The 27,059-nt window shown below is 41.5% G+C and overlaps 1 protein-coding gene across 1 annotated transcript in view; it reads left to right on the forward strand.

Annotated features, from left to right (window-relative positions):
- The window catches only part of cdon (cell adhesion associated, oncogene regulated), a 34,208-nt gene extending 12,928 nt beyond the window's left edge, over positions 1-21,280 (forward strand). The window contains exons 3-19 of the mRNA XM_041994853.1: positions 636-914; positions 1,403-1,549; positions 3,136-3,279; positions 3,366-3,656; positions 3,735-4,004; positions 7,069-7,343; positions 7,724-7,898; positions 8,999-9,115; positions 9,453-9,656; positions 9,784-9,965; positions 10,921-11,026; positions 13,282-13,404; positions 13,657-13,848; positions 15,353-15,657; positions 15,785-15,864; positions 16,637-16,878; positions 18,549-21,280. Coding sequence (XP_041850787.1) covers positions 636-914; positions 1,403-1,549; positions 3,136-3,279; positions 3,366-3,656; positions 3,735-4,004; positions 7,069-7,343; positions 7,724-7,898; positions 8,999-9,115; positions 9,453-9,656; positions 9,784-9,965; positions 10,921-11,026; positions 13,282-13,404; positions 13,657-13,848; positions 15,353-15,657; positions 15,785-15,864; positions 16,637-16,878; positions 18,549-18,703 — 3,287 coding nt within the window. The 3' untranslated portion in view covers positions 18,704-21,280. The remainder of the gene's footprint in view (positions 1-635; positions 915-1,402; positions 1,550-3,135; positions 3,280-3,365; positions 3,657-3,734; positions 4,005-7,068; positions 7,344-7,723; positions 7,899-8,998; positions 9,116-9,452; positions 9,657-9,783; positions 9,966-10,920; positions 11,027-13,281; positions 13,405-13,656; positions 13,849-15,352; positions 15,658-15,784; positions 15,865-16,636; positions 16,879-18,548) is intronic.
- Positions 21,281-27,059: the final 5,779 nt, after the last annotated feature.

Below are 27,059 nucleotides of genomic sequence, written 5' to 3' on the forward strand. Positions count from 1 at the left end.
AACAATGTTTATTAGTAATTTTTGTCAAATGAGATTTATGGTTTTAAAACAGCTTCAAAAACTAAGGGAAATGTTGTTTTCTTACTTATTTTTCACCATCTATAGTTGAAAGCCTTTTAAAAACATTATCAGTACCTTTCCTCTGGTGTGACCTGTAATATCTGCCATACATCATTTTTGTTAGCCAAAAAGCAAACAAACATTTAATTTATTGTTGCTTTATCAATTTACAATGAAGCTTTTTGTCTTTGTGAAGGTTTGGTCAATAACAGAAATATTAGTTATCTTATGTTAGCATCATGAAAATGAAGAGGGGGAGTTAAACCATAAATTATTGGAAGACAAATAATAATTTACTAATTTATAATTGTGACTGGATTGAGAAATCCGGATGATGTAAGCAAAGAAGCTCACCAGATAGAACCACACAGCAGTCATGGCTGCTTTCTCCAGGTTTTTTTAGTGGCAAACTCAGCCTATGTTACTGAGTCAGAGATCAGCTTACGAAGACAGGAATTAAAGATGTTGGAGACCAAAACAGAGAAGAAATGAGGGGAGGTTTTTTATATTTCGAATTCTGGATGTGCATCTGAAGGAGAATGTGTTCTGAGCCTGTTCTCTGGTTTTCTTTCCAGCTCCGACTCCCTCCTTCCGCTCTGAGCCAGCCTCCTTGGTTAAGAGTCGAGGCTCTGTGGTTCGTCTGCAGTGCTTAGTAAGTCCTCCGTCAGCTGTGGTTTCCTGGCGCTTCCGGGGCCTTCCCCTTGACCGGGACACACTGCCTGGTGTGGAGTTCAGCAAAAGCTCCCTCACCATCTCTTCTCTCACGCCCAGCCATGCCGGCGTCTATCAGTGCGTGGCACGCTTCGACCACGGGCCGGCCATCGCCAGCCGCCTCGCTCGTGTGGCTGTAGCAGGTACGGATGCAGAGAATTACCCTTCTGTGGATATTTCCACTCACTTCAAAGAGTGTTGAAGAAAGAGAGGAAGGGGCCTTGAGAAAAGGAAAGCCGTTTTGTGAATGTTGAACACTTAGAAAGAATGCCTGTCCTCGGCAGCCTGCTGCTGAGCGGCGGAGGGGAAGGAAGCAGTAGGAGTTTTTACTCGGGCAGCCTTCCAGACGCTTCTTGACGAGTATCCTTAATGAGGCTTGGGCTCTCCTGTGTATAAGCGTGTTATGTTCCTGCTGGGATGCTTCTTGCTCTTGGATGCTACATTAAGAGGTCGACCCTGATCTGGAGCTGTACCAAGCGTGAACAGAATCACTCTCTGCAACAATAAACAAAACCAGTGATCCAACACAAACAGCTCGAGTAGCGCTGATCAGCTTCACTCATAAAAACTCAGATTTCTGCACAGAAAACATGGCTCATCAACAGAATCTTCTTCTTCTTTGTTGCTGCAGAAATATCAGAATATGAAGACGGCCGACGGCGGTCGTTATCGGTGCAGGAAGGCAGCACAGTTCTTATAGAGTGTCCGCTTCCACACAGCGTCCCTGCGGCTCGGCCAAGACTGAGAGTACGAGGGGTCTGGATGGAAGTTTCAAAAGGTGTGTTTGAAATACAAATTCAATTCAGTTCAGGTGTATTTGTATAGTGTCAATTCACAACACAGTCATCTCAAAGTACTTAACAGAAACAGTTCACTTACGATTCACTGTATTCTAGTTATAATCCACATTAGTCAAATTTATATTAACTGTGTTCAAATAACCTTTTTTTTATTTTTGAGATTATGAAAAACAATAGAAATTAGCCAAATTCACAATCAGGGCATCAGTGCCTTACAGTGTATATAAATAAGCTAAAAACAATTAGGAAACAAAATCTAATAATATAAAAAATATAATCAGTTTGCACTTGGCAGTGAGGTAGTGGTTGTAGTTAAACTGTGAACTTTTTTTTATTCAGTAATGTAAAATATTCTACTCTGACATATTTTAATCTATAAAGATGTAAAACTGCTCGTTCCTGATGGTGAAAGTGGTAAATAAGTTGAAGAATAAACGTCAGTTATCAAAGAAAAAAACTTGTTTGAGTATTTCAGTTTTTTCCTTGTACAGATTTAAAGCTACTCAAATAAATCAGGGACTGAAATGTTTAATTTGCAGACTGTTTGATATGAGAAAGAATTCTCATTGGAAATTATAATTCACTGTTTTTCCTGTTTCTCTCTCTTCTTATTAGAATTCTGAGAATCTATAGACAGTCATTATTTTATTAATTATATCTTATTTATTTGAACTGGTAAGATAAAATAAATAACATTAAATATTGTTGTTGATGCTAAGTCATTAATTTAAGCTATTAAGTAATTAATCTAATCAATACTGACTTATTCATTTACAATATAATAAATTATTAAATTATTACTACATTTCGATTAAATTATAATGATATTATAATTTAGTATTTATTTAATCAAATTATTTATTACTATTACTATTACATAAACAAATAACAAACAAACAAACAAATAAATAAAAAAGGTGAGTATAGACAGAAGTCTTGATAATGTTTAGTAAGTCAGCAGCTTACAGAAACGATGTTTTGTTTTTAGTCTGTCTTAAGTTGGGAAAAAAAAAAACAAACAAAAACAAGACCGAAACAGGTGTTTGACTTGAGTATTAAACCTGAGGTTAGAATAAAATATTACGTATAGCTTTCTGCATCCTGGATGAGATTATCTATAAGATTGCAAAGGTCAGAACCCCTACAACCTTACTTTCTTCCTTTTTTTTTCTTTTTACCATTTTCATCTATTAGAAGCCCCATTAAGTCAACAATATGGTGCAGGGCAGCCGGCCTGCAGCTATTAATCCTAGGGTCCCTTACAATATGTACATTTATTATAATAATCAGTCATACAATAAATATTCTAGCTTAAAAAAGAAAAAAAAATACATAATAATATGGATTTCATGTAAGAAAAACCAGCTAATTTGAATAAGATGGTAAAGAGGTAGCATGTAAATAGTGAACAGAAGAAGGCCAATGATTGAGCTTTGTGGTACACCGCAAATCCGCTGAGTGGTTGAGGAGCTAAAGTTATTCAGAGTGACATTCTTCTCTTGGAGAGCTTCGGATACTGTGGGGAGGATGTGCTTCTACTAAACTTGTTGCCTTCTCTTTCCAGATAACTATGTTGTCCTTCCATCCGGAAACCTGCAGATTATCTCTGTTTCAGCCCAGCACCAGGGCATGTACAAATGCGGTGCCATCAACCCTGTTTCTGGGGAAGCAATCATGCAGTCTCATGGCACAAAGCTGTCAATCCAACGTAAGTTGAATGACTTTTTTTATTTAAGATGCTGAAGTTTTCACATCTCAGCTGAAGTTTACTGACATGTTTCTTCACTTGTGTAGATTCGGACACCCCCTCCCCAGTGCGGATAGTGTATCCCACCACCCCAGTGACTGTTTCAGTTCAGCAGTCACAGCCGCTTACGTTGGAGTGTGTCGTGTCCGGAAGTCCCTCACCTGCAGCCAAGTGGTTGAAGAATGGGAAGGAGGTCACGCTGGGTCTTTCTCATCAACAGCAGCACAACAACCTGATCTTTGTAATGTTAATGAAAGGTGATGAAGGGAGGTACGCCTGCATGGTTGACACCAAGAAGGGGGTAGTGATCAGCGCTAACTACACAGTAAACGTTCTTGGTAAGTAAAACGATAAAGGTTGGGATATGGTAACTGCTCGCAGCAGATGATGATATTATTGCTTCCTCTTCTCCTCAGAACCAGCCTCTATCGTGGAGGGTCTGGACGACCAGCTCATCTCTCCGGGTTCTTCTGCTCGTTTCACCTGTGTTACGAGAGGAAACCCCTCCCCAAACATCACCTGGCTGTTCAACGCCAACCCCATCACCTCATCACGCCGCTTTCAGATCTCTGGATCTTCACTTGTTATCACAGATGTGAAGCCACAGGATGAAGGAGTTTATCAGTGTGTAGTGGACAATGGGATTGACTCAGCACAGTCACATGGAACACTCAGAACACAGTCAGGTATTTATCAGCTGATTATATACTGATTTATTATTTAAAGTGCTTGTATGAGACAGAGAAATCATTAAACTAGCTATTGCCAAGATGCCATTTTTAGTTTTCCAGATTTGGTACAACTGAGATTTATGTTTATAAAACTTTATAACAGTTTAAAAAATGTTGGAAAAGATTAAAAAAATGCATCATTTTAGGCAGCATCTTGAAAATAAAATAAAAAAATCAAGCAGATCCTCACATTTAAGGACAAAAGAATGAACTTTTGTGAGTTTGAGCATGGGTCTTTTTTTAGACAGAAATGCCACATCATTGTAAATGGTCACAAACATCCAGGGATGTGTTAGAGCTAAGGCATCCTACCAGATGGAATCTCTCTGTGGGCCTGTGTGCACAGCATCTGCAGGGTGTCCTCGCTTTGTGAGTGAGTGTTTGTGCCTCTCTGAGTTCTGGTAGGGGAGTCTCGGCCAAGGCCGCCCTCCTCCTGAGCGCTGAACTGAGCTTGAGCGTGAGAGTGAGCTTTGTGCGCACCGTCGGGGATAAGCCCCCGGTTGCTGGAATGTAAGGAGTAGTCGTGGAGGGTTATGACGAGGACCAGACCACCCAGCTGTCAACATTGTACACAACTGCCTTTTATTTATTAACACATTACAGCCCTCCTCCTTCTCCACCTCCACCAGGCACCCCCAAAAGCCTCCTTTTCTCTCCATTCCCTTGCTGCTTTACTCCAAGGCCCCATTCCTCATCTCACCCTCCTATCTGTGAGTGATTAACACTGATACCTGCAGTATGTAGGGAGTAGAAATCAGACAGGACCACTACTAACATTTTCTAACTCTCCAAAAGCCACAGGAGGATGATTTAGGATCTTTTTGCTGTAGACCCACCTTTACACACTAAAACAGAGGGTGAGGCTGATAATCAGGACATGTCCAGCAGAAGTAAACACTCTGCGGTTAGTTTGTGTTCAGTTTTCCTTTAGGTACCAGGAACAGGAGCGTCAAAGTAAATAATTTACTTAATAATAATTCATCACAAGAAACAATCTGAAATATTTAGTTTTCTGTTGATATCGTTATTTGCATCGCCATGAAAACACCTCACTTATCTGTAAGGTTCACAGGAAAGATTTTTGGTTCAATTTCTGTTGTGTAGATTGGTTTCTAGTATTAGAAGACAATGTGTGTCATGTGGTGCACTAAAATTAAACGATTAAATCATCATTGCCTTCTGATCTATTTTTTTTTTTTTTTTTTTTTCAGTTTCATTAAATCAACATCTGGAAACCTCCAGAAATTAATCTTTACTTGCATTCCTCTTTCAGGATGGAACTATTTTCCTGTCCTGGCAGTCAGGCAGAAATATAAAAAAATACTCCCACAAGTCCTCCGATAAGCTGAGCTCCGTCCAGACTGAGGCTCCTTGTCTTTGCTTTTAATCCTCTTTGATTTACCATCACATTTACTCCCAGGTGCTTTCCTCTAATGGAATGACCTTTTTCTGGGAAGAACCTGGCAGTCCATCTCTGTCCAGGTGTAGCTGCACATACTTTAGATATATCACTCCTCTCCATCGGGGTGGTGAGGCTGCTCAGGCCTTACCCATCTCCTCCTGTGTGTTGGGCGTCCGGCCTGGCCGCGGTTGAGCAGGAGAGTGCAGAGAGCTGGATGCAGTGCTGAAGTCTGATTTCTCTCCGGTATTTTAATGGTCGGTGTGTGGAATGTGTGGCAGCTGGCCACAGTCCCAGGATCAGATCTAGTGTTACCAGCTTCAGGACTGTTTGTTTTACAAAGTGAACCAGAGCAGCACACACCAACAACAGCCTGTTACTGGACTCTGGACTCTTCAGTGTGGCAAACCTCACTATGTTCCCTCCTCATTGGCTTGTTTAGGCTTTAATATTCAGTTATGATGATGTTTGACCTCAGCGGTGTAGCTCAAAGTCGAGCCTTCCCACCTCTGCCAAACCAGTGTCAGCTGTAATAAGTTTTCTAGCTCGCACAATTTGTCCAGGTGGACCTCGCAAAGGTTTCATGAAAAAAAGAAAAATTAGCAAAACAAAGTGAGATTTGATGTAGTGCTGCAGAGATCAGGCTTTCTTGTTGTTTTATGTAGATTAGAAGTCTGGTCCCAAATGTAAAACTTTCCAGCACTGCGTGTCCCGTGTGCACATGCAGGGCCACTCTGTTCTTCACTCACTGAGCCACACTGTTGCCTTCGCTTCAGCACATTGTGGTGCCACTTCTGACAAAACCCATATTCATAATGAAAAAGTAAAACATTCACAATCAACATCTAGAAGTAAAATACACACACTTTTTCTTATGCAATTTTTAAAGGGTGCTAAAAAGTATATAACCATATTTTTTCATTATTCCACCACTTCTGCTCTTTGCTTTTTTATTTATTTTTCTTATAAACGATAAAGTTCTGGTGCACTCAAATGCATAAAACCTCATAACACGGTTCCAAAAACTTTTAAACTGTCCAAAAGTTGGCTGTAATATTTGAGATTAATAAAGTTAATGACAGCACAGCTCACCCTGCAGTCCAGGTATTTGATCACTTTAATATCTGACTGAGAGACTACCTCAGGGGGCTGAAGCCTATCCCGGTAGCAATGAGACGAGAGGCAGGGTACTTTGCCACTGACTTTATGAAATTTGTTCCTGCATATTTTATTTTATTTTGCAAACAACAGCAGCAATCAAATATGTGTAATATAAGTATTTTGCTTTAGCTCTTATATTTGTGGATGAGAAAAAAAAAAAACAAACAAGTCATCCGTATATCTCAGGACACTGAAATGTTTTCAAATGTTTGATTCAACTCATAATGATATAACTCAAGATTAAAAAACAATCTACTAAATGACTGAAGTTGTTTCCACAAGGCTTCAATCAGGTGTAATGGAAACTGAAAGAGACTTTCTTTGGATATTATAATGAACTATGACCAACGTTTAGTTACTAATTTATGAACAGAATTTGTTTTTTCACCCAGTGTTTGACCGAACTTCTCCAAGAGTCTCGACTATTGTGACGTTTGATTTCTGATTTTTGACTAACAGATCCACAGCTGAGCTCTACCACTGGTGAACTTCTTAAGCCTTCGCCTTCACTCTATGGGATACAGAGCGACGAGGGCCACGAGCACTTACTGACTGGAGATGAAGGCGACAAGATCGACCCACTGGCTGACAGGAGCGGTGATCGTCCCACTCCAGAGGCGCCCATCATCATCAGCCCTCCGCAGACTCACAAGCCTGACGTGTACGACCTAGAGTGGAGGGCAGGGCGTGATGGAGGCAGCCCCATCAATGCTTATTTTGTGAAATACCGTAAGGTGAGGAGAAAATCCAAGCTTCTTTTTTCCACCTTTTTTTACAACTTTGCTGAAATCGCTTACCTAAACCAACTGAGTGAATAAAGTAGAAGGGCTCAGACCTGGACTGACTGAAAGGTTGGTTATTTTCCCTTTAAAACTGTGTTTGCTTCAGTAATCATTTCACTCTGACTATAAAACTGCAGCAAGACCATTAAAGACTGCTCTGGCAGCAGGACTCTGTTTTTTTTTTTTTTCTGTTGGAGTTGGAAATTGTGACAAATCTTACAGCCATCGTTCCTGAGGCCACGCAGGGTCAGAAAACTGTGGAGGATTATTGACTATAAAAAGATAAATTTCTGTCCTCTTTGTCAATGTTTATATCTGTATGTGTGTGTCAGGTTGATGAAATGGGAACAGTGGTGGGAAAATGGCAAACAGTTCGTATTCCTGGAAGTGAGAAGACCCTGCGGCTGTCAGAGCTGGAGTCCTCCAGTCTCTACGAAGTGCTGATGGTGGCTCGAAGTTCGGCAGGCGAGGGGCAACCAGCCATGCTCACGTTCCGCACCGGAAAGGGTCAGTCGCCAAGAAATAAATATAATCAAAACAGTGGTTTACTTTAAACTCCTCTGTGTTTCAGAAAGGTTTCTAACATTTTTATTTAACAAGTGAAATCTGCAGCAAAAAAAGGAAAATTCTCAGCTGCCTGAAAGATCACAAGTCAGTTCCTTCAACTTAAAGTGCAGCAGACGTTCAGGAAGAAATTCATAAAAGATGAATTAGCAAACGCAGTCTCATGAGAGCCGATAAATTTAAAAAATGCACATTACTTTTTCCAGTCAGGCGTGTGAGAAAATGAACTTTAGTTATTTTGGTCTCATATTTCTACTTCTGCTGATAAAGAAAAAGCCCCAAAAGCATCATAGCAAACAGCATATTACTGCATCTAATGATTGGTTACAATCACAGCGATCATCATTAGTTAGAATAATGGAATTTAGTAAATCTTGATTTTTAAAAAAACAAAAATAAAACAATAAAAAACTAAATTTCCTAAAAGTAACAATAGTTCTGGACCATAAAAGGGTTTCCTAGTCAGAAACACGCAAAGTACTGTCAAAACTTTTCATATGTTTGTTTGGTTCTTTTGCAAAATGGGCTTGAACCAAAAAAAGATGAAAAAAAAAAAAAAACTCTCAAAAACCAGGATCTTAGTGTGTGTCCAGATGTGACAGTGCTATCAAGAAATGAAAGGAAATGAGTAGATAAAATCCTAAAATGTTGCTCCCTACATAATACTGGTTTCAACATCCAAAAATATGATATCTTTTAACAAGAAAAAAACAGATGACAATCAGCCTCTAAAAGTTTAATTCTCTCGCTGAAAGAGTCACTGTGGAGAAACGAGTGACGAATGTTGGGCTCTGCAGCCCTGATCCAAGAGTTTCAACTCTTTGGAAACACACTGACTTGGTTGCATGAATCAGTGACAAGTTGTGGCTTCAGAGCTGCCAAGTTGAAACCTGAAACTGATGAAACCAGGAGGAAGTTTTACAAAACAACATCTGATGCTGTTTCATGTCCTTTGAGTGGAACTGATGGCCGTCTGTCTGCCGCTGGTTTCTTCTGGTTCTATTGTCTGATTGCCAGCTATTCTGGGGTTTTCTTTTTCTCAGAAAAGAGCTCTTCCTCCAACAAGAACCCTTCCAAGCCTCCGGTCATCTCAGTGCCACCTAAAGCTCCAGAGGACAGAACCCCCAACACCCACTTTGGAGTCGTGATACATGACCGAGGTGGGTGTTGACTGAGTTGCAGAATCCTGAGGAGAATACACAAGTTTCTGTTGTGTAGTTTGTGTGTTTGCATGTTTTACTCACCTTACAGGAAAACCTTCTTTGCTCAGACTCACATTAGTCTTTTTCACTAACATTTCCTTTCTCTGTTTCTCTTGTTTTTCTCTAACTCTGTGACTTAGAGCTCCAGCAGTAAGTATACATCCTCCATGGCTTCTCTGCAGTGTCTTCCTTTTTCTTTCATCCCTGCATGAACGCTGATACAGTGAAAACAGCTACTAGTTTGTGTTCTGTTCTTTTAATTGAACATTTTGTCCCTTATTTGATTCTGCCCTAGTTCCAGAGGCTCCTGACCGCCCTACCATATCAATGGCGACTGAGAGTTCGGCATATGTCACCTGGATCCCGCGAGCTAATGGCGGTTCTCCGATCACGGCTTTCCGAGTGGAGTACAGACGTGGTCGCAGTGCTGAGTGGCTTGTGGCTGCAGATAACATCTCAACTCTCAAGTTGTCTGTGGAAATTCGCAATCTGGAGCCTGGTGAGTTTTCCCAACATGTAAAACAGGGTGCAACCACTCACAGGGTGTCGTGATGCCTGAAACAGAAATGATGGACCTCACAGGATGCTGTCCAGTTACAGCTGCTTTCATTTTCTTCATCTTGCAGGATCCACAAACAAGTTTCGGGTGGTAGCTATGAACATGTATGGGGAGAGTCCCCCCAGCATTCCCTCCAAGCCATACCAGGTGCCACAGGCCAGTCCCCGCATGGCCGACCGGCCGGTGGTCGGGCCTCATATCTCATTCACGGATGCCATCAGCGACACGCAGATCATGCTGCGTTGGACTGTAAGTCGAACAAAACACAAGTTTGTTGTGCAGGCTTGGTTTGAAATCCTGTTGATAATCTTTATGGTTGCTGTTCTTGTTTGTGTTTGAAAACAGCCAAATTCTGCCCTCTATTTTCTCCATTTTGTTATATTTTACACTAAGAGAACTTTAAATATTGTTGCTCAGCGAGCACACAGTATGTAAAGTATAGATGTAGCCATCAGCATGAAGAAAGCCAGGAAGTGTCTTTAAGCATAATACCACCCAGACTCCAAACATCAACTTCGCTCATCAAACTTAAAGTCATACATTTTTCCCACATGTCATTATGGTGTCATTAGCTGGATTCTTTCTGTCTGATCCAATACCATGATAAAGTCGATAGTTAGCCTGAGAGGTTTTTTTTTTTCCAGTCAGGTTTCATTTGTCTTGTATGCAGCCAAAGTCTGTAAGCAGCAAAATAAAAATAAAATAGAGAAAAATGCACAGAAAATCAGTTTACTGATCAGTTTATATTAGTTTAAAGTTAAATTGCTCAATTCTGTGTACAGGCAGCCGGTGGAATGATTCAGGTGATTTATTATCTTTTCCTTTGGCTCACCTGCGTTTGGGCTGGTGGTTCTCTGGCAGCCAAGACTCAATCAGATATTTAATTGAGCGGCTGTGCTGATTAGAGCTCCGGTTCCTCTCTGTTCTGATTCTGCTGTCTTCAAAGCTGTTTTCCTTCCCACAACAGTTGGAGCTGCAGATGGATGCAGATAGTTTCCCCCATTTGCTGCACTTAACCTCAGACTGCCTCGTTATTTCCTGAGCTTCAGACAGACAGTGCAATCATGACCCAGCTTACAGTCTTGTACATCTGCTGATAACAAGGCCCGCCATTAGTTGCTGGAAAAATTTCCTATCGTTGTAAAGTAATTGCTCTCATTATTGTTGTAGTTTAACAATGTTTTTTTTCCCTATTCCCATCCAGTATAGCACCTCAAGTAACAACAACACTCCAATCCAGGGCTTCTACATCTACTACCGGCCTACAGACAGCGACAATGACAGCGACTACAAGCGTGATGTGGTGGAGGGTAAGGGAAATGCACCTTTAAAAGTGTGACTGTGTTTTCATATCAGATTGAGTTTGCAGAAGGTTTGTCGACAGCCTCATCCTGCCGTGGATCTAAGCTCACGCTGTGCAGATAAACTGGGAGTAGGGAGTGTAATGGACACTCAGAGTCAAGAGTGGGGAGCAGCGAAGAGGGGCCATTTCTGCCCTTTGATTTATAGAGAGCGCTCTCCCTGGGCAGCAGGGCTTTCTGAAATCTGTTTTTAATAAATGGTTGCCAGCTAATGGTCCAGAGTTGTAACATGAGCCGGACAAGGGGAGAGGGACTCGGGTTGCCGTGTGGAATGCTAACAGTTGAGCCTGGTACAGGAAGGGAAGGAGGGGTGTCTGTTCACTCAACACAACTCGTCAGCTTCTGAGCATTTGACTTTCACAGGCTCCTCACAGTCAGGGACAAATGTAGGGTCAGCCTGGGTACCCAGCGAGCACCCAAAATATCAAAACAGACATAAATTTCACCCACAAAAGTGAAAGATATCAAACATGGGCTGGGCTTCTTGAACTTTAGCTCAAGAAATAGTCTGTACCAATATTTAGTCAGTACAATACAATACACTTTTCCTCATTCTCACCTATTTCCATGGGGATTTGCATTAAGTTTTTGCTAACCAATTACCTGAAAGCAAATTTGACAGTTTTGTAAGTGTAACCATGACAACATACCCGTTTTAGTACAGCTGAACATGTTTCTAAGTTTGTTGTTTAGAAGCTGCCCCTCAGCAGTGCTGAAAAAAGGGAACTGGCAGGTTAACCCGTCACGACTAAGCCTTTATTTAAGTGTCCACTAAAACATTTTATTTCTCAGCTTCTGGAGAAACTACAAACATGAAAACTGTGAAACCACTTGCCATGTCGTGATGGTGGATGAACCATTTGATGGAGTGGAATAGGTGAAAATTCAACAAGATAGTCTCATAAAAAAGAATTCCAGAGCTGAATAAATTTTTCATCAAGATCTTGTATTGATGATGGGAGAACTGACCACTACACATCCAGGTATGGACTCTGTGGTGACCAATCCGTGTAAGAAAATGATGTCTCATGCTCCCTGAACCACTCTTTCACAATCTGAGCCTGATGAATCCTGGCATTGTCATCTGTGCCATCAGAGAAATAAAAAATCTATTGATGGAATAACCTGCTCATTCAGTATATTCAGGTAGTCAGATGATCTAATTTTTTGGGCACATAATGTTGCTGAACCTAGACCTGACCAACTGCAGCAACCCCAGATCAGAGACTGCCCCCACAGGATGATTTTTTGCTTGATGCCAATGATTTGACCCTTCTGAAACAGATTAACTTCTTTTACACAACATCAGGATGTGTCTTCTGACATGGATGTTTAAAAGATGACAAGCAGACATTTTTTAACTTAATTGTTCCCAGTATGATGCTTCAGCTTTAGTACAGTACAAATACTACCTGGAGAAATTAAAATTTCTTGTCACTGTAGCTGTGTGATTGTATTAGCAGCAGTGGTATTCTTTGAACTTTCCTAAAAAAAGACAAAAAAAGCACTCACTGCCAAGTTTCACCACTGAGCTGTTTTTTCCCCTCTATGTAGAGCTCAGCCAGCATTGAGATTCAGCACATGCTCCCTGTGTTCCTGTTCCTCTCAGACTGGTTTCTTTTATCTACCTTAAGCTGTGATTGAACACAAACGTCTGCACTGATTGTCACTGATTAACTTCAGCAGACGTTTATCTCACATCAAACGTGCAGAGTGAAAAAAAAAAAAAAAACAACAAAACAATGAACAAACACCAGACTTAAAAAACAGAGAAGCTGTTTTCTGCCTCAGTTGTTGGAAATGTAGCATTTCCATGTTGGAGTTTCTTGTCTCATCTGCGATTCCAGAGCACGTTGTAGTGTGACAGTGTTTTATAGTGCAGCAGTGGCATATGTGTGTGTCTGTGTGTGTGTGTGTGTGTGTGTGTGTGTGTGGGGGGGGGGGGGGGGGGGGGGGGGGTGTCTGCTGGAGGCAAGCCAGAGCAAACATGTAGCTGCCATATATGGAGTTGGAGTAGAGTAAAGCAACTGTCTGGGTCCTTGTGGGACTGACTGAGAAAGAGGGGAGGAGGGGGACTGAAGCAAAGAAAGAGGGGCTGAATGAAGACCATGACCTCAAGAAAAGTGTGATTCAAGAGAAGAGCCAGACTATAATATTTGTCGTGAATTTATATGAATTAACAATTACTTCAAACTCCTTTTCAGGTGCAAAATACTGGCACATGATTGGACATTTGCAGCCCGAGACCTCCTATGATATAAAAATGCAGTGCTTTAATGAGGGCGGCAAGAGTGAATACAGCAACGTCATGATCTGTGAGACCAGAGGTCAGTAAACACAAAGCATACAACACAAGACATGACTCACACCTCTTTAAAACCCCCACTTTATCTGAAGTCTGGGCATGTTTCTGCGAGGTCTGTGACTTTAATGACGGGTGTGATCACCAGAATTACACAGCACACAGTAAATGTGCAGATTTTTCCGAGGATCAACAATGACTTGTGTTTTACAGTTTGTTACTATGTCATTTAACTTGGAACCTGTTCCTCATCTCCCGTCACTCCTCCCTGCTGCAGCACGTCAGTCGCCCGGGTCGCCCAGCCAGCGCCCCATCACCCCACCTGGCATCAACCCTCCCGAGCTGCCGAGCCCTCCTGGAGGACTACTGTACCTGATTGTGGGCTGCATTTTGGGGGTGATGGTGCTCATCCTGCTGGCTTTTATTGGCATGTGTTTGTGGAGGAATCGCCAGCAGAACAACATGCACAGTGAGTTCCCAGAGCAGATTTATCCTGCAGCAGCTGATTGTGCTGGGAAATTTTGCATATTGGTGTACTTGCTCTACAATGAACTATAAACACACAACTGTTGTCCCATTTTTAAGGATTGTTGGCCCCAAAGTGGCTCGTCATATTCCAAGTGTTCGGTCCAAGTGGATCCCACTGGACTTGCAAAATTTTTTGGCTGTTGTTTGAAAGCCTTTTTACTTGACCATTTGGATCTGGAATTAGTTGGGTTTTTGCACCTTAAAGGTTTTGGAGAAAATCTGAATGAGTCAAAGATCCCACTTTGTAAAAAATTCTCAGTGGGAGTCTGGACTGATTGTGTGAAAAGGATTGCTCATGTATGGTGAAACCAAAAAGTGAGTAATTTTTTTAAGCTTTAACCTCCTCTTGACGAGAACCCTCTGTACAGGACACTGCATGAGATACCTGCAGTACAGAAGATCTTTGCACACACTAGGAAGCAGCCATCCTAGCATGTAGCATTCCAGATTGATGGGTAGACCCTCAGCTAAAAGACTACCAAGCGTTGCTTCCCAAATAAAACACAATTCAAACCCGAAGCAAGTATTTGGGAATGTGACAAAAACATGAGAAGAATGAGAAGACAAAACCACACTGTTCACTTTAGAGCTTCGACTAATTTTCCACTAGAAGCAAATCACACAAACAAGGTGTCATATGAAAGCAGAGACTCCTCTTATGGCTCTGCCTTTAAATGAATCAACCGGCAGTTTCCATGGAGATGAAGGAGCTTTTATAGTGACATATCCACTCTTTCCATGATGTACTATCTTTGGTTCATGTCTTTTTGGATCCTCACAGTGTTTTTAAAGTGAATTTGGGGGCTGTCCCTCGATTCTCCTGACTGAAAATTGATAGAAATGTCAACATCTACATCGACTGGTGGTTAGCGCCTTGCATGGCAGCTTCCGCTATCAGTGTGTGAATGTGTGTGTGAATGGGTGAATGTGAAGTATAATGTAAAGCGCTTTGGGTATAGTTTCAGGTACAGTAAAAAAGAGCTGTATAATACAGACCGTTTACCATTAAAACATCTTTGAAACTACTCATGTTCACCTTTTTAGCTTTTACTTTTGCACAGCTACTCGTCAGATATTACATTAGTAATTCCTAGATGAACTGGGCTGCTATCCTCTGGTTTTCACTGGAAGGAGATGATCATTTACATTTTCTCCTGTATTTCAGATAGATTTACTCTGACACAGTAACACATAACTTAATTCTGACCTTTCTGTAGTAATATTACATGTCTCAGCTTACTATTGTGACCAAAATCTATCCAAATAGCCCCTGTAATTGTGAAGATATATGTCATTTATTTTGGGTGTGTCATTTAAAGGAGAAGGCGGGAAAAATAGGCTTTTTTTTTCTTTCTTTTTGTTTTTTTTCCTTTTTTTTATATATATAAACCTCAAGAAGAGGTTAATAAGATCTGTCATCCTGGTTTCTATATTTTACTCCACAGAGTATGACCCTCCCGGCTACCTGTACCAGCCAGCAGAGATGAACGGCCATGTTCTCGAGTATACCACCCTGGCGCCTGGCACCAGCCGCATCAATGGAGGCATCCATGGGGGCTATGGGCACACTGGCCAGATGTTACCTCAAGGGTGCCATCACCTTCACCACAAACTTCCAAATGGCTTGGCACTGCTCAATGGCTCCGGAGGATTATTCTCACCTGGCCACCCACATGGCCACGAAGGCACACTGCCCCACACCACCCATGACTGCGAGCACTCACACTCACACCCCCACCATCACCTTAATGTGAGTGCTGCAGCCAAGAAAGTTCAGCAAACCATGAGGGAGTGTTTTATCAATGCCGTGCTGTTGGCAGGTGTAAATCAGCTCAGGTTTGGCTAAATTTGTTGTTTGTATTGTCTTGTCTGGTCAGGGTGGAGGCATGTACACAGCTCTTCCTCAAACAGAGTCTTCAGACTGTATGAGCTGTCAGAACCTCTGCAACAACAACAGGTAACAAAACTTGCTCAGTTTTATTTGTTTATTTAATTTTTGTGTGTATGTGTGTTGGTAAAATCTTTAATTTGCCTCCAAGTCATGATATTCCTGCAGAAAAGAGCATAAAAACCAGATGTATGGGAACATCAGTTCCATAGAAACTCACCTAATGCTATTAGAAACAGAAATCATTTTGATGGAAATTGAAAAGAAAAGGACGCGTCTCATGGAACTTGAAAGTGAAGCTGTGCGGAAAAATGTTAAATATTGCTTGTATTTCATAAAATGCAGCTGACAAGAAGTGTTTGAGAGGTTCTGTGAGGGCCAAACACACACACATACACAGATTTGCTCTCCTGCTTGTCTTGTTTATGTACTTAAGAGTCCCCAGCATCACAGTTTACTCTGTGTGCACCCAGCCAGCAGACTTAATGAATCCTGTGTTTATTTTCTTCTGGCTGCTGGGAAAAGAGGAGGCGTGGCCACAATCCAATCACGCAGCAGTAGAAGGAAACACTGAGAAGCTCGGTTCATGCAACTTTGAGCCAAAAATCAGGATCACAAACTGCCACAGTAATTTTGAAGGTTGTGCGCCTGAAACTTTTGATCCATGGCTCAGTTGTTAATTATAATTCTTGCAGTTGCGCGTGAGTGCCGCAGTTATGTTAGAGTCTGTCATTGTTCTGATACACTCTTAGTTTGCCTCAAGGGGTTTATCAGTGGGTGAGAACTCAGCAGCCAGCTGGCATTTTATTAAGCATCTCAAACACTTTCTGTCCCTGAACAGATGTTACAACAAGACCAATGGCACTTTCTCCAGCGGTACTCTGCCTCTGATGCATCGTGTGGCGCCCTGCCAGCAGGATGGGCTGGAGATGGTGCCTCTGGGCCAGGTTCAGTTACAGTGCCGCAGCTCCGACCCGGAGGCCGACGTAGGATACCAGCCAGATGAGTACAGGGAGTCCTCGCCGTCGCAGCACTCGTGCTGTCTAATCAGAAACAATGAAAACTCTCCAGCAGACAGCACGGGTGAGACGCATGGGATTTTTACATGTGTAGTTTATTTCTCAAAACTGTGCATATTTGTTAGTGTCAAATCATCTATTGGTTAAATAACAAGGATGTTGTAGAAGATGTTGAGAGAGCACACAGATATTTTTCACTGTGAGAACATCTTTAAACATCTTTGGGACGGCAGTGGCTCAGGCGGTAGAGTCTCCTATGACCGGAAGATTGATAGTTCAATTCCCACTTCCCCAGTCATCTGTCGTTGTGTCCTTGGGCAAGACACTTAACTCTCCTTGCCTCCAGTGTTGGCATCACTGGTGAATAAATGTGGATTAATGCTTGGTGGTGGTCAGAGAGGCCATAGGCGCAGATTGGATAAACAATGTAAAGCGCTTTGGGTGCTTTGAAAAGCACAATATAAATCTAATCCATTATTATTATTAATGTTTGGATGATAAAAATCACCCAGAAAATCAACCTACAATCAGACCCGCTGTGGAATCATAAACTAAAAAAGTTTAAGCAGAACTTGTGAGCTTTCATGACAATTAAATTTATCAAAATCTTCCGGCTCATCTTAGTGTCTCTAATGCAACTTACAAGTATGCCTGAGTGAAAACAAGAGTTTAGTTTTTGCGTATTTGGAGAGCTCCTCTGCAGTCAGAGCTGAAGCACAGCAGAGAGGGATGGGCCTGCAGTTTGTTTAACATTTTAAGCTATATTCCTGTGGTTGCCAGATTCAGCTTTTAAATGATGCTTTCAGAGATCTGCTTATTTACTTTCTCAGAGTTAACTAATAACATTGTACTGTTGTCATGCTTTATTTTGCATTTATTTAGAAAAGTTGCAGGAACCAGAAACTCAAGTCTTTTGGAGCAATCAGCCTCCTATATTCCCACTTCAGGAACCACAAGTTCCAGAGGAGATATTTAACCTCAAAAAACAGCTCAGGAAAGAGGATAATCCTTTTGAGAATACCCAGAACACTCAGGGTCAAGCTGGAAGGGCTGAATATTTCTGATTGGTTGAGTTTTCATAGTGTTTGTCCTCCACCATTCTATCTCAGTCACATCAGATTTAATATCCACAACAGCTTATAAAATCTGTTATTATTTATAGATGTTTTGCAGAAATAATTATTACTGTATGTAAACAGAACATATAAAGTTGAGTGAGATCCAGAATTAATGAGGAGACATGACTTCGATTGTTATGAGATAGCAGTGAATCATAACAATAAAATCTGAATCTCTGATCATTTCATTGCAGCTAATGTCTAAAGCTGCCACAGGCCAGCTGTGATGTTTAATTTTAACAGATTTGGAGCTAAAACAGTTGAAACACACTTCCTGGTTTGAGTGCTTTGGCTTTATTTTGCCTACTCTGTCCTGTACCTTGGACCTCAGTGAGAATGCAGAGGACACAGGGATGAAATAATCTGTATCTTTTTGGCAAAATGCCTTATGCTGTTTAAGTTCTGGGTGCAACAAGTGAATTAAGTAAGAACATAAGAGGACTCATTGTTCAGCACTGACATTGAACTGTTGCTATTTCCTGCCATTCCACTGGGGTTTTGTATCCACAGCATTGCTCATGTTATCAACAGACAAACTATGCAGAATCACCACAAATTACACCAAACAAATTACATCAAGTTTAAACACAAGACTGTTGTCTCCCTCTGTTTGCAGCCGAGGAGGAGCCGGAGTGCATGGACATGGAGGGGCCGGTGGTGTGCTGGGAGAGCCTCGGGTTGCCAGACTTGAACTGTGACGAGAAGCCTGTGTGGATCTCCAGCAGCAGCCTGGCCGGAGAGCTGATCCAGCCCAGCCCACAGGAGGCCTGAGCACAGCCCACACACAAGCTCATGCCCCCACGCTGTGGAGAGTTTGGAGAAGCTACGCAGTGAGAGATGGAAGGAAGAGGATGGAAGACTGGATAGTCAGAGACACTGCATGTTACAGTGAAAAGGACGCAGATCTGTCGGACTGAGACGAGACAAGCGACGTGGGGGAATTAAAACACGACTACAAAGACTGAAAGCAAAGCCAGATGGAGAGGAACAAAAAGACAGGCTATCCCACTGGAGGGAAGACATGTAAAAGATCAAAAACTCTTTAGATGACTTATTTATTTTTTTTGTAGTAGTAAAATATTATTTCATATGAATGTATCTGTTTAAAAGAAAAAAAAGTTTGTCTTTTATATTATTTATGCCTTTTGGATGAGAAATATTTTTTATTTTTTGTCGTTTTTGTCCCTCTGTCCCACTCAAGTGTGGAGGTTAGTCTTGTAAAATTTTGTAATAATATAAAGAGAAGATATGGGAGAGCCAACAAGAAGCCACTTTGAATGTCTTTCTTCCCCCTCCTTCATGTACAGCGCTGAATGAATGATCGCTGTAGTGAATTTCCCAGCCTCAGTCCAAACCCATCGATATTTCTGGCAGGCCTTTGATGTGGCTCTGTAATGGGCTGTTCCACTGCAGTGACCCCTGAACAGGGTGAACACTCCCTTCACTGTTCAGATTAAGGCTGCTGCTCTTTGCTTCATTGAATACTTGATAGCTCATCACTTTACACAAAATGCGCTGTTGCTTCGAGACCACTGTTGACCTGCTGGCCCCAATCTGTTGGGAGAAGTGGAACATTCACATTAGAGCATGTTTGTGCAGCAAATCTGTGTATGTTAAAACCATAAGCAAAAAAAAAAAAACTGAGTGTACGCTGAGCAACTCTGCAGCCACATACAGGAAAAAGGGAAGTTAAAGTTATAATCAAATGCTGCCATAAGCTGCAGCTTTGCATACAGCTCTTTTGAGTCTATAAGCTAAATCTTTAGTAATTTCTTTTTTTTTACCCTCCACTGTGTTGATATACAGGTAGAAGCTCATGAAATATAAAGCTAAAACTACCTGCATGCCAGATATCCATGAGTGCAGTGCTGAAAACCTTTGTGACATGCAAAGTTTTGATATCAAAAACAGAAGAAAGATCATTTTTTCATTCTTCTCAGATTTCAGTATTTTCTAAAATCTCCAACTCTCTGCTGGCTGCAGAATAATCTCCCTGATGTGCACGCTGATTGGAGTTGATAGGGCTGCAGCGGGCAGATGACAGGCCTGGCTGTGCTTCACTGGGGATGACTGCGGTGCAGGCTTTCCACGCTTGGTGCCTTTCTGTCCTTGTTTTTTGCCAGAGTCAGCTGCCAGCCCTCAGGCCCTGGCTCGCCTGGCATCTTTCCTCCCTCCGATGGTATACAGGATAATCCTGGAACTCGGATTTTACTCGCTTTGCTTCTGAGGCGTGGCACAGCCTCTTCCGGTTGTTATTTTTGGTGCTGATGGCGGGTGTAGCACCATTAGGGTTGGCAGCGTTCATCAAATTTGCTTGACTTGAACTCAGCCCTTTCCCAGGAATAGGCAATTTTTCAGCACTGGAGCTTCCAAGTATTTGATGCACTCTGCTTTTTTTTATGAGAATAATGAGAAGACCTGGCTATTCTGTGCACGGTCTTGTTAAGCTGAACTTTGTTTCCATGCAGTTGCTCATTCAAGTGTCCATTTCTGCTCTTTGGAAGAAAAAGGAACAAAACAATGGGTAGGAAATGAAGCTGGAAATGAAAGAGGAACGGTCTGTGGAGGGAGAGGGGATGCTGACAGATGCAGCCTGGGTTGATGAAGAGAAGATAAGGGCAAGGTTGTCTTTAAATGAGCTGCTTCTCCATCTCCCACGTCTGTCAGTCGGCACCCTCCCTCAGTCTTGCTCTGCACCCTCTACCCACGCAGTTACACCCCTTCATTAAGGAGCCCATGGGAACAAGAAAGCTCATTGTCCACCCTGGAATTTTTGCCCCTTGCTGCAGAGCCGACCTGTTAACGCCATTCCTTCTTCCCTCCGCCCACTATTCTTCCACTGGCTCCCCTCTCCAGAACATCTTGAATGAAAGCTATGCTTATGAATCAGGCAGTGTGTTGTTAACTTGCATGATTCGGCTTCAGGCGATTTTATTCTTGAGATGTCACAAACCACAAGTAAAGCATGTTGTAGTTGGATGAAATCCAACGGCATTCCAATAGATCCTTGCATACAATGCATGCACATGCAGAAAAAAAAAAACACCAACTAATAGTTCAAATTTCCCCTTAAGGATTTCTACTCAAGTTTTGATGCATTAAGGTACCTTAGACTTTTCATCCTGTTAGAACAGCTGCATTTACTGACTGCACCTGTTGGACATAATCAATGGAAAAGTCACATTTTTCATCTTTCTTCTAACTGTGATCAGACTACTTTGAATCGATGCTGAGCTTGTTGAGTTTAAGCAGTCTGGAGCTTCAGAACTGAGTACACCTGGAAAAATTATAAAAAGCTATGAGAATATTTTATTAATTGTGCACACAAATCACTAGTGATGTTTATTTCAGAACAGTTTATTATCAAAGAGAACATTTCTAGAAGTGTCTGTCAATGCAAATATGCAAAAAAGTTACACGGAAATGATTCAGTAAAAAGCTTGTGGCCTTGAGTCGCTCAGATCTGGACCTGCCACACTGGATCATGCTAATGAAAGTAGCAGCACACAGTAGCTAAATGATAAGCACAGTCTAATGCCAACAAAGAAAGAAAAACAACTCAGTGGGGTGCTTAGTAGAATGAAACAGAAACTGTAATGAGCAATATAATTAAATGAAAAACAAAAAACGATAATAAATCTTATTTAATGAACCCACCGTCCAGGTGGTTTTAATAGTCAAGAGAATAAAAAAAAAAAAAACCAGACTAGGAAAGTGTGTGAAATGGAAACCACAACCTGCAAGACTACATGGCTGCAGAAGACAATAGTGTGGCCTTCCTCTGATCAAAGCGCTTCAGTCTGCTGCTGCCTCTGCAGGTCTCTCAGGTTTACTCCACATTCAAGTGTGATATCACATGACTGCTTTCACAGGTCATGCAGACTTCCCTCCATGAGTTAACAGTTTTCTGTTTTTAGTGTGATTCTCTTAACCACCACTTTTTGTAAAACAAGTAAAAAAATCAGAGAAATAGAAACATTAGATCAAAATATTAGTCAAAATCACCAATGTAGCTACAAGAAATTATTTGAGAAAACATTGGGGGAAACTTTTGATGAACAAACGCTTCAATAGCTTCAATAAAAACTTAAATATCCTAATAGTAAAATTTAAGACAGACAATTTGGATTCTTTGTTTCTAATTTGAGAGAATCTGTCACATCTGAGTGAAAACAACCAGTCAGAACCAGGAGTCTAACATCTACAGCAAGGTTTTGAAAGATAAAGCTTTAGCACAGCAGAGAGGGAGGGGAAGAACCTAAAAGTTGTGTTTTCTTTTCATTTCCAGGTTCTGCTTCAAAGCAGATGTTCTGAACATCATTAGTCGCTTTCCACATCCAGTCGAGTGAAGTAAAAAGTTATCCGAGCTCCTTCTTCTGTATCATACAAAGCCTGGCAGGTGTACATCCCAGCTGCGTCCTTTTGAAGCTCCTCTATGACTAAAGCAGATGTGTTATCGTGCAGCTGTAAGCGACCCAGGCTGCTGAACTGAGACTGGAGCTTTGGGCCCTGCCCATAGTTGTGTGCCATAGCCACGTTACTATCAGTTCCTGGTTTGGTAAAGCCCCAGATGAACATGGCGGGCATAATGGAGCCACAGTCCAAGGTGACTGATCCTCCCACAGTTGCAGTAACATTGGAGCGAATGTATTCCACCTCCTCAGGGTCGAGTATCTCTATACCTGTAACACAAGACAGCCGGAGTCAATAACTGTAATTAAATAGAAAGAAGATGTCTTGTGTTGTTGTCTTAACACAAGAAAAAAGCCTCTGTATTGACAGATTAATTTGTTAGCAGGAGTCTTCAGAAACTTTTTCAGGACCTCACAGTTTGTTGGAAATGGACTGTGTCAGCTCTTCAGGATGAACAACACGTAATTAAATACAGTTTTATCTGCCTTCGGCCTATTTGATACATCAAACTTTATGACTCTCCCTCTGGCTGTGCTCAGCAGTTTGAAAAAATAATGACACCAGTTTGTGGTAAAGAGCAGGACAACTCGCCTCAACTTGCCCGCACCTGATCCTCTTTGTTAAAATGGACTAAAACACAATGAGCCTTTACCTTGCAGAGGAAGAACCAGCCAGCAGAGGAGCAGGCAGATACACGAAATCATCCTTAGACTATGTGTGGTGCCACACCAGGAAATTTCAAGTCAGGTGGCTATTTAAAGCCTACCACTGAGCTGATAAGTGCGTTCACTCTTTGGTCCACGGTGCTGTACACACTCAGAGTGACTGTGAGGCTGGAGGACTGACTATGAGATTTCTGTCAAACAACACTGGGTTCACCTTAAATTATTCATCAGTGTTTCCACCTCCCCAGCTGTCTCCCTCCAGCTCTCTACTCATGCCTGGGCACCTGACTAAACCTGAGAGAGATAGGTACAGGGTATCAAGATGATGCTATCACTTCATAAATTATTAAAGGAACTGGGGGAGGTAACCTTTTTTAGGAATTTTCATGTTTAAGTGATTGCCACTTATTCGAGATTTTCTGTTCTGACCACAATTCTTCCAGGTAGATGGTGGCTGCTTATTATCCTTCTTGTTTTTAATACAGTGTTGGATAGTTCTAGTTTTAGTAGTTGCAACATTCCCTTAGATGTTTTCTTAGCTTGATCCCAATAATTTGACCCTTCTGAAATAGGATGTGCCTTCTGACATGGCTATTGTATAAATAACTTATTGCCAGCTGAAACATAATAATCCATGCATTAATTATTCATCGGTAGGCTTTACCTGTTTGCTTAGTTCAGTCCAGTTGGTGACGTTTTTTAGACTGACAGTCTATAATATTTACAGAAATCTCCAGATCCTCATACAAGAATCCCATTTATTAGAAAAAAGTCTGTTTGGACTCAACTTAAGTGACAAACAGCATCATTAGTGGTTTCATGCAGTAAACACTAGCTGATGTCTGCAGGCTGGGGCTCAGCACTGCTTCCTTGCACGCAGTCTATAAACCTTGTCTTACTGTAAGCAACTCCCAGCTGACAAGAAATTAGTAACAAATTAGCAAAAGCGTCATCTTCAGCTGTTTTTTTTTGTTTTTTCTTTTTGTAAGGGAGAGGAGGACTATATTTAGAACTCTACTGTAATAAAACTGTGGTATAAAACAACACTGGACCGGACTGGCAGATAAAGTTAAAGGATGTTAACACATTTCATTGTGAAAAGAGAGCAAAGTATTTGGAGGTAAAATTGTTTGTCTGCTGGAGCTTCAGAAAAAAAGGGATAATAGTCTTATATAAGCTTCTGAAGTTTACAACGTAGCCACATTCACATGATAACACTACAAATTCCAGACGGTGAAGAGGACAATTTAATCTGGCTGAAAGTTCTGGGAAGAACTTGTTTTAAGTACAGAAGGGAGAGAATTTTTATTGTATTGGCCCATCATAACTTGAACCTTTTAAAAGTCTGAAAATCATTGTGCGCATTAAAAATGTGAGTCCACACCAGTGCAGCCAGGCTTCTCTGCATCGCAGCTGCTTCAGGCTATAATATTGAAAATATGACAAACGAGAAAAGAAGTTTGACTTGTCATTAATGGGACCAGTAAGTACTGTTCTGTTGGAGTAAAAGCTGACCAAATTCTTTACTGGTGAAGCACATCCTTTCTAAGTGCTGCAGTCCTGCACACAAGGGCCTGCCACATCTGCTGGCTGTCTGCCTGATTTGCTGCCTGGCTGCTTGCAACTTGCAAAATGGGAAAGAAGACCAAGTGACTGGAAAATGTGAGTTGTTTGAAAAACAAAATGTTTTGGATGAAGTTTGGCCTGAGAGGGGTGGTCGTGGGGAAGGGGGAGTTGGAATTTGTGAGAGAATTAGGGAAAAAGAAGTTTAATCTTATCTGGACCCTCTTAGTCCTGTGAAAGTTTTCAGGTGCAGTGCTCTCGCAACTTCTTTGTTTTTTCTTGTGTGTGTGTCCTTGGCAGCAGATGAGAGAACACAATCAGACCCAGATAGTTGAGACTATATAGGGATCTGTGTAACACATTACTGCCACCCCAACATGTGCCACCCGCCCAGACTGCGAGCTCTTGGCAACGCTGCACTTTTTGTGAGAGCAGAGCTGGCAAAACAGGTGGGTTTGTTGAGCGTGCCCTGTGATTAGATCAGTCATTACCACTGGCTTTGTTGAAAGCAAAACTAACCTCTTATTTCATAGGACCACCGGTATTGGAATGTGTTACTAAAGTTTAACAGAAGATGATTCAGTCCAAAGATGATAAAAATAATCTGTGCTGGTTTACAGTGAGGATGTGTGTTTCCACTTACCCTCTAATGGGATTCTGATTTTCTTTTATTTCCCCCTGACAGGAAGCGCTGTACAACCACTTTGCTTATTTACTCATGAGAGTGAGCATTGGCCAGTGTCCAGTGATGTTGACTTCCTCTTATTAGTAAGTGTAGCTGTCCTCTGTGCTCCTTCATCCTCAGACCTGAGTCCCATTCATCTCATGCTGGTGGCAGCTGTGAGGTTTCCCCCTCCTTCCTGCTTTTTCTTCCACTGACAAACGCTGGACCACACATTGAGGAGATAGAGCGAGGCTGTTGTATTTCTCTGCTAGACAGGCTAACATACTGCATATTAACCAGCCTTCCATATATTTCGGCTCTATCATTGTTTATCTGCCAGACAGGCAGAGAAGAGGTATGCAAAGCTGTGCAGAAGTTTGCGCTCGTAAAACACAGAAGCCCACCACCCTCCCTACCGTGACCTCCACTTCCCTTCTGGCTCACTTCTCATCTCAAAACCTTCAACCTTATCGTGCCGGCCTCCTCAGCAGTGGGCTCCCTGCTGGGCCTCCATCTGAATCACTGAGCAGTGCAAAGCCACAGCTGACTGGTCTTGGGACAAGGGCAGCAGGAAGAGGGGCCTCTCTCCTCAACGAAGCCCTATGGGTGCACAAGCACAAAAAGCTGTTTTGAAAAAAATATACACATAACTTCTACTCTGCAGTCAGTCATTTGTTTTTCCACTGATTCTTAGGCCCAAATTGAAAACAGAAGCTAGTTCACATACATAACCTACATATGAAAATAATTAAATTATCAAGTTATTTACATTGGTAAACTCAATATTTCAGCCCCAAAACTAAACACATATGTATATTTAAACATAACATTTAAACAGGACTTTTTTCCAGTTATGAATAGATCACCAGTATCACTACGCCATTCATTCATTCATTCATTCATTCATTCATTCATTCATTCATTCATTCATTCATTCATTCATTCATTCATTCATTCTCTATACCTCTTATTCCCATTCAGAGTCATTGAGAAGCTGGAGCCCTTCCCAACAATTAGCAGATGAGAGGCAGGGTATCATCACTATGCCAGTTAAATTCAATTTTAAAGTAGTTTCCTAAATATTTGTCCTTTAAAACTTTTGACATTTGTCTGCAAAATGTCAAAAGAGATTTATGTCCCTGTACTAATGTGATGTAAGGCTATTAACCTGAGATTAGCATGCAGCTATGTAGCAGTGCTTATGCTGTTATATAGTAACACTAGATTAGTTTTAAGATAATGTGGGAAAACCATGTCATATATAGGTTTCATTGAGTGTATTTAGAGACTTCAAAACAACTCACTTAATCAAGATTTTCACATTGGAGCTTAATATAAACTATAAGGATGCTCAAAGAGAACCTCAGTTTAGCACTGTCTAAGCTTCATGAGAGCCACATGAGCCAGTTTCATTTGAACAGAAGGCTAGCAGGACTGCTGGTTCATTTTAAAGACACACCATGTAACTTTCTGACTTGAAACTGTGTGTTCTGGACTCGTTTGATGGCACAGTGACATTTATTGTTCTTCACAAGTTTTGCTTCCGGGATGCTGTATGACGTTTCAGCTGAGATTCATCAATTTGAATAGTTGGTCCGAGGCAGTCATTTGCAGTATGACTGCACTGGTACCTTTGGTGTGCATCGGAAACAGCTACCAGCTAAATGCACAAATGCTAAATGTACCTTGAAATTCTTTTGAATTGCATCATGAATCAAATCAAACTGAACCTGATCCAGATTATTAAAGTAAAGATACTCAGAGAGTCCCAAAACAAGAGGAATGAACATGAGTAGGTTTGTTGTTTCGGCCATGTTTATTC

Source organism: Melanotaenia boesemani, chromosome 9 (assembly GCF_017639745.1).
Source record: "Melanotaenia boesemani isolate fMelBoe1 chromosome 9, fMelBoe1.pri, whole genome shotgun sequence".
Lineage (NCBI taxonomy): Eukaryota > Metazoa > Chordata > Actinopteri > Atheriniformes > Melanotaeniidae > Melanotaenia > Melanotaenia boesemani.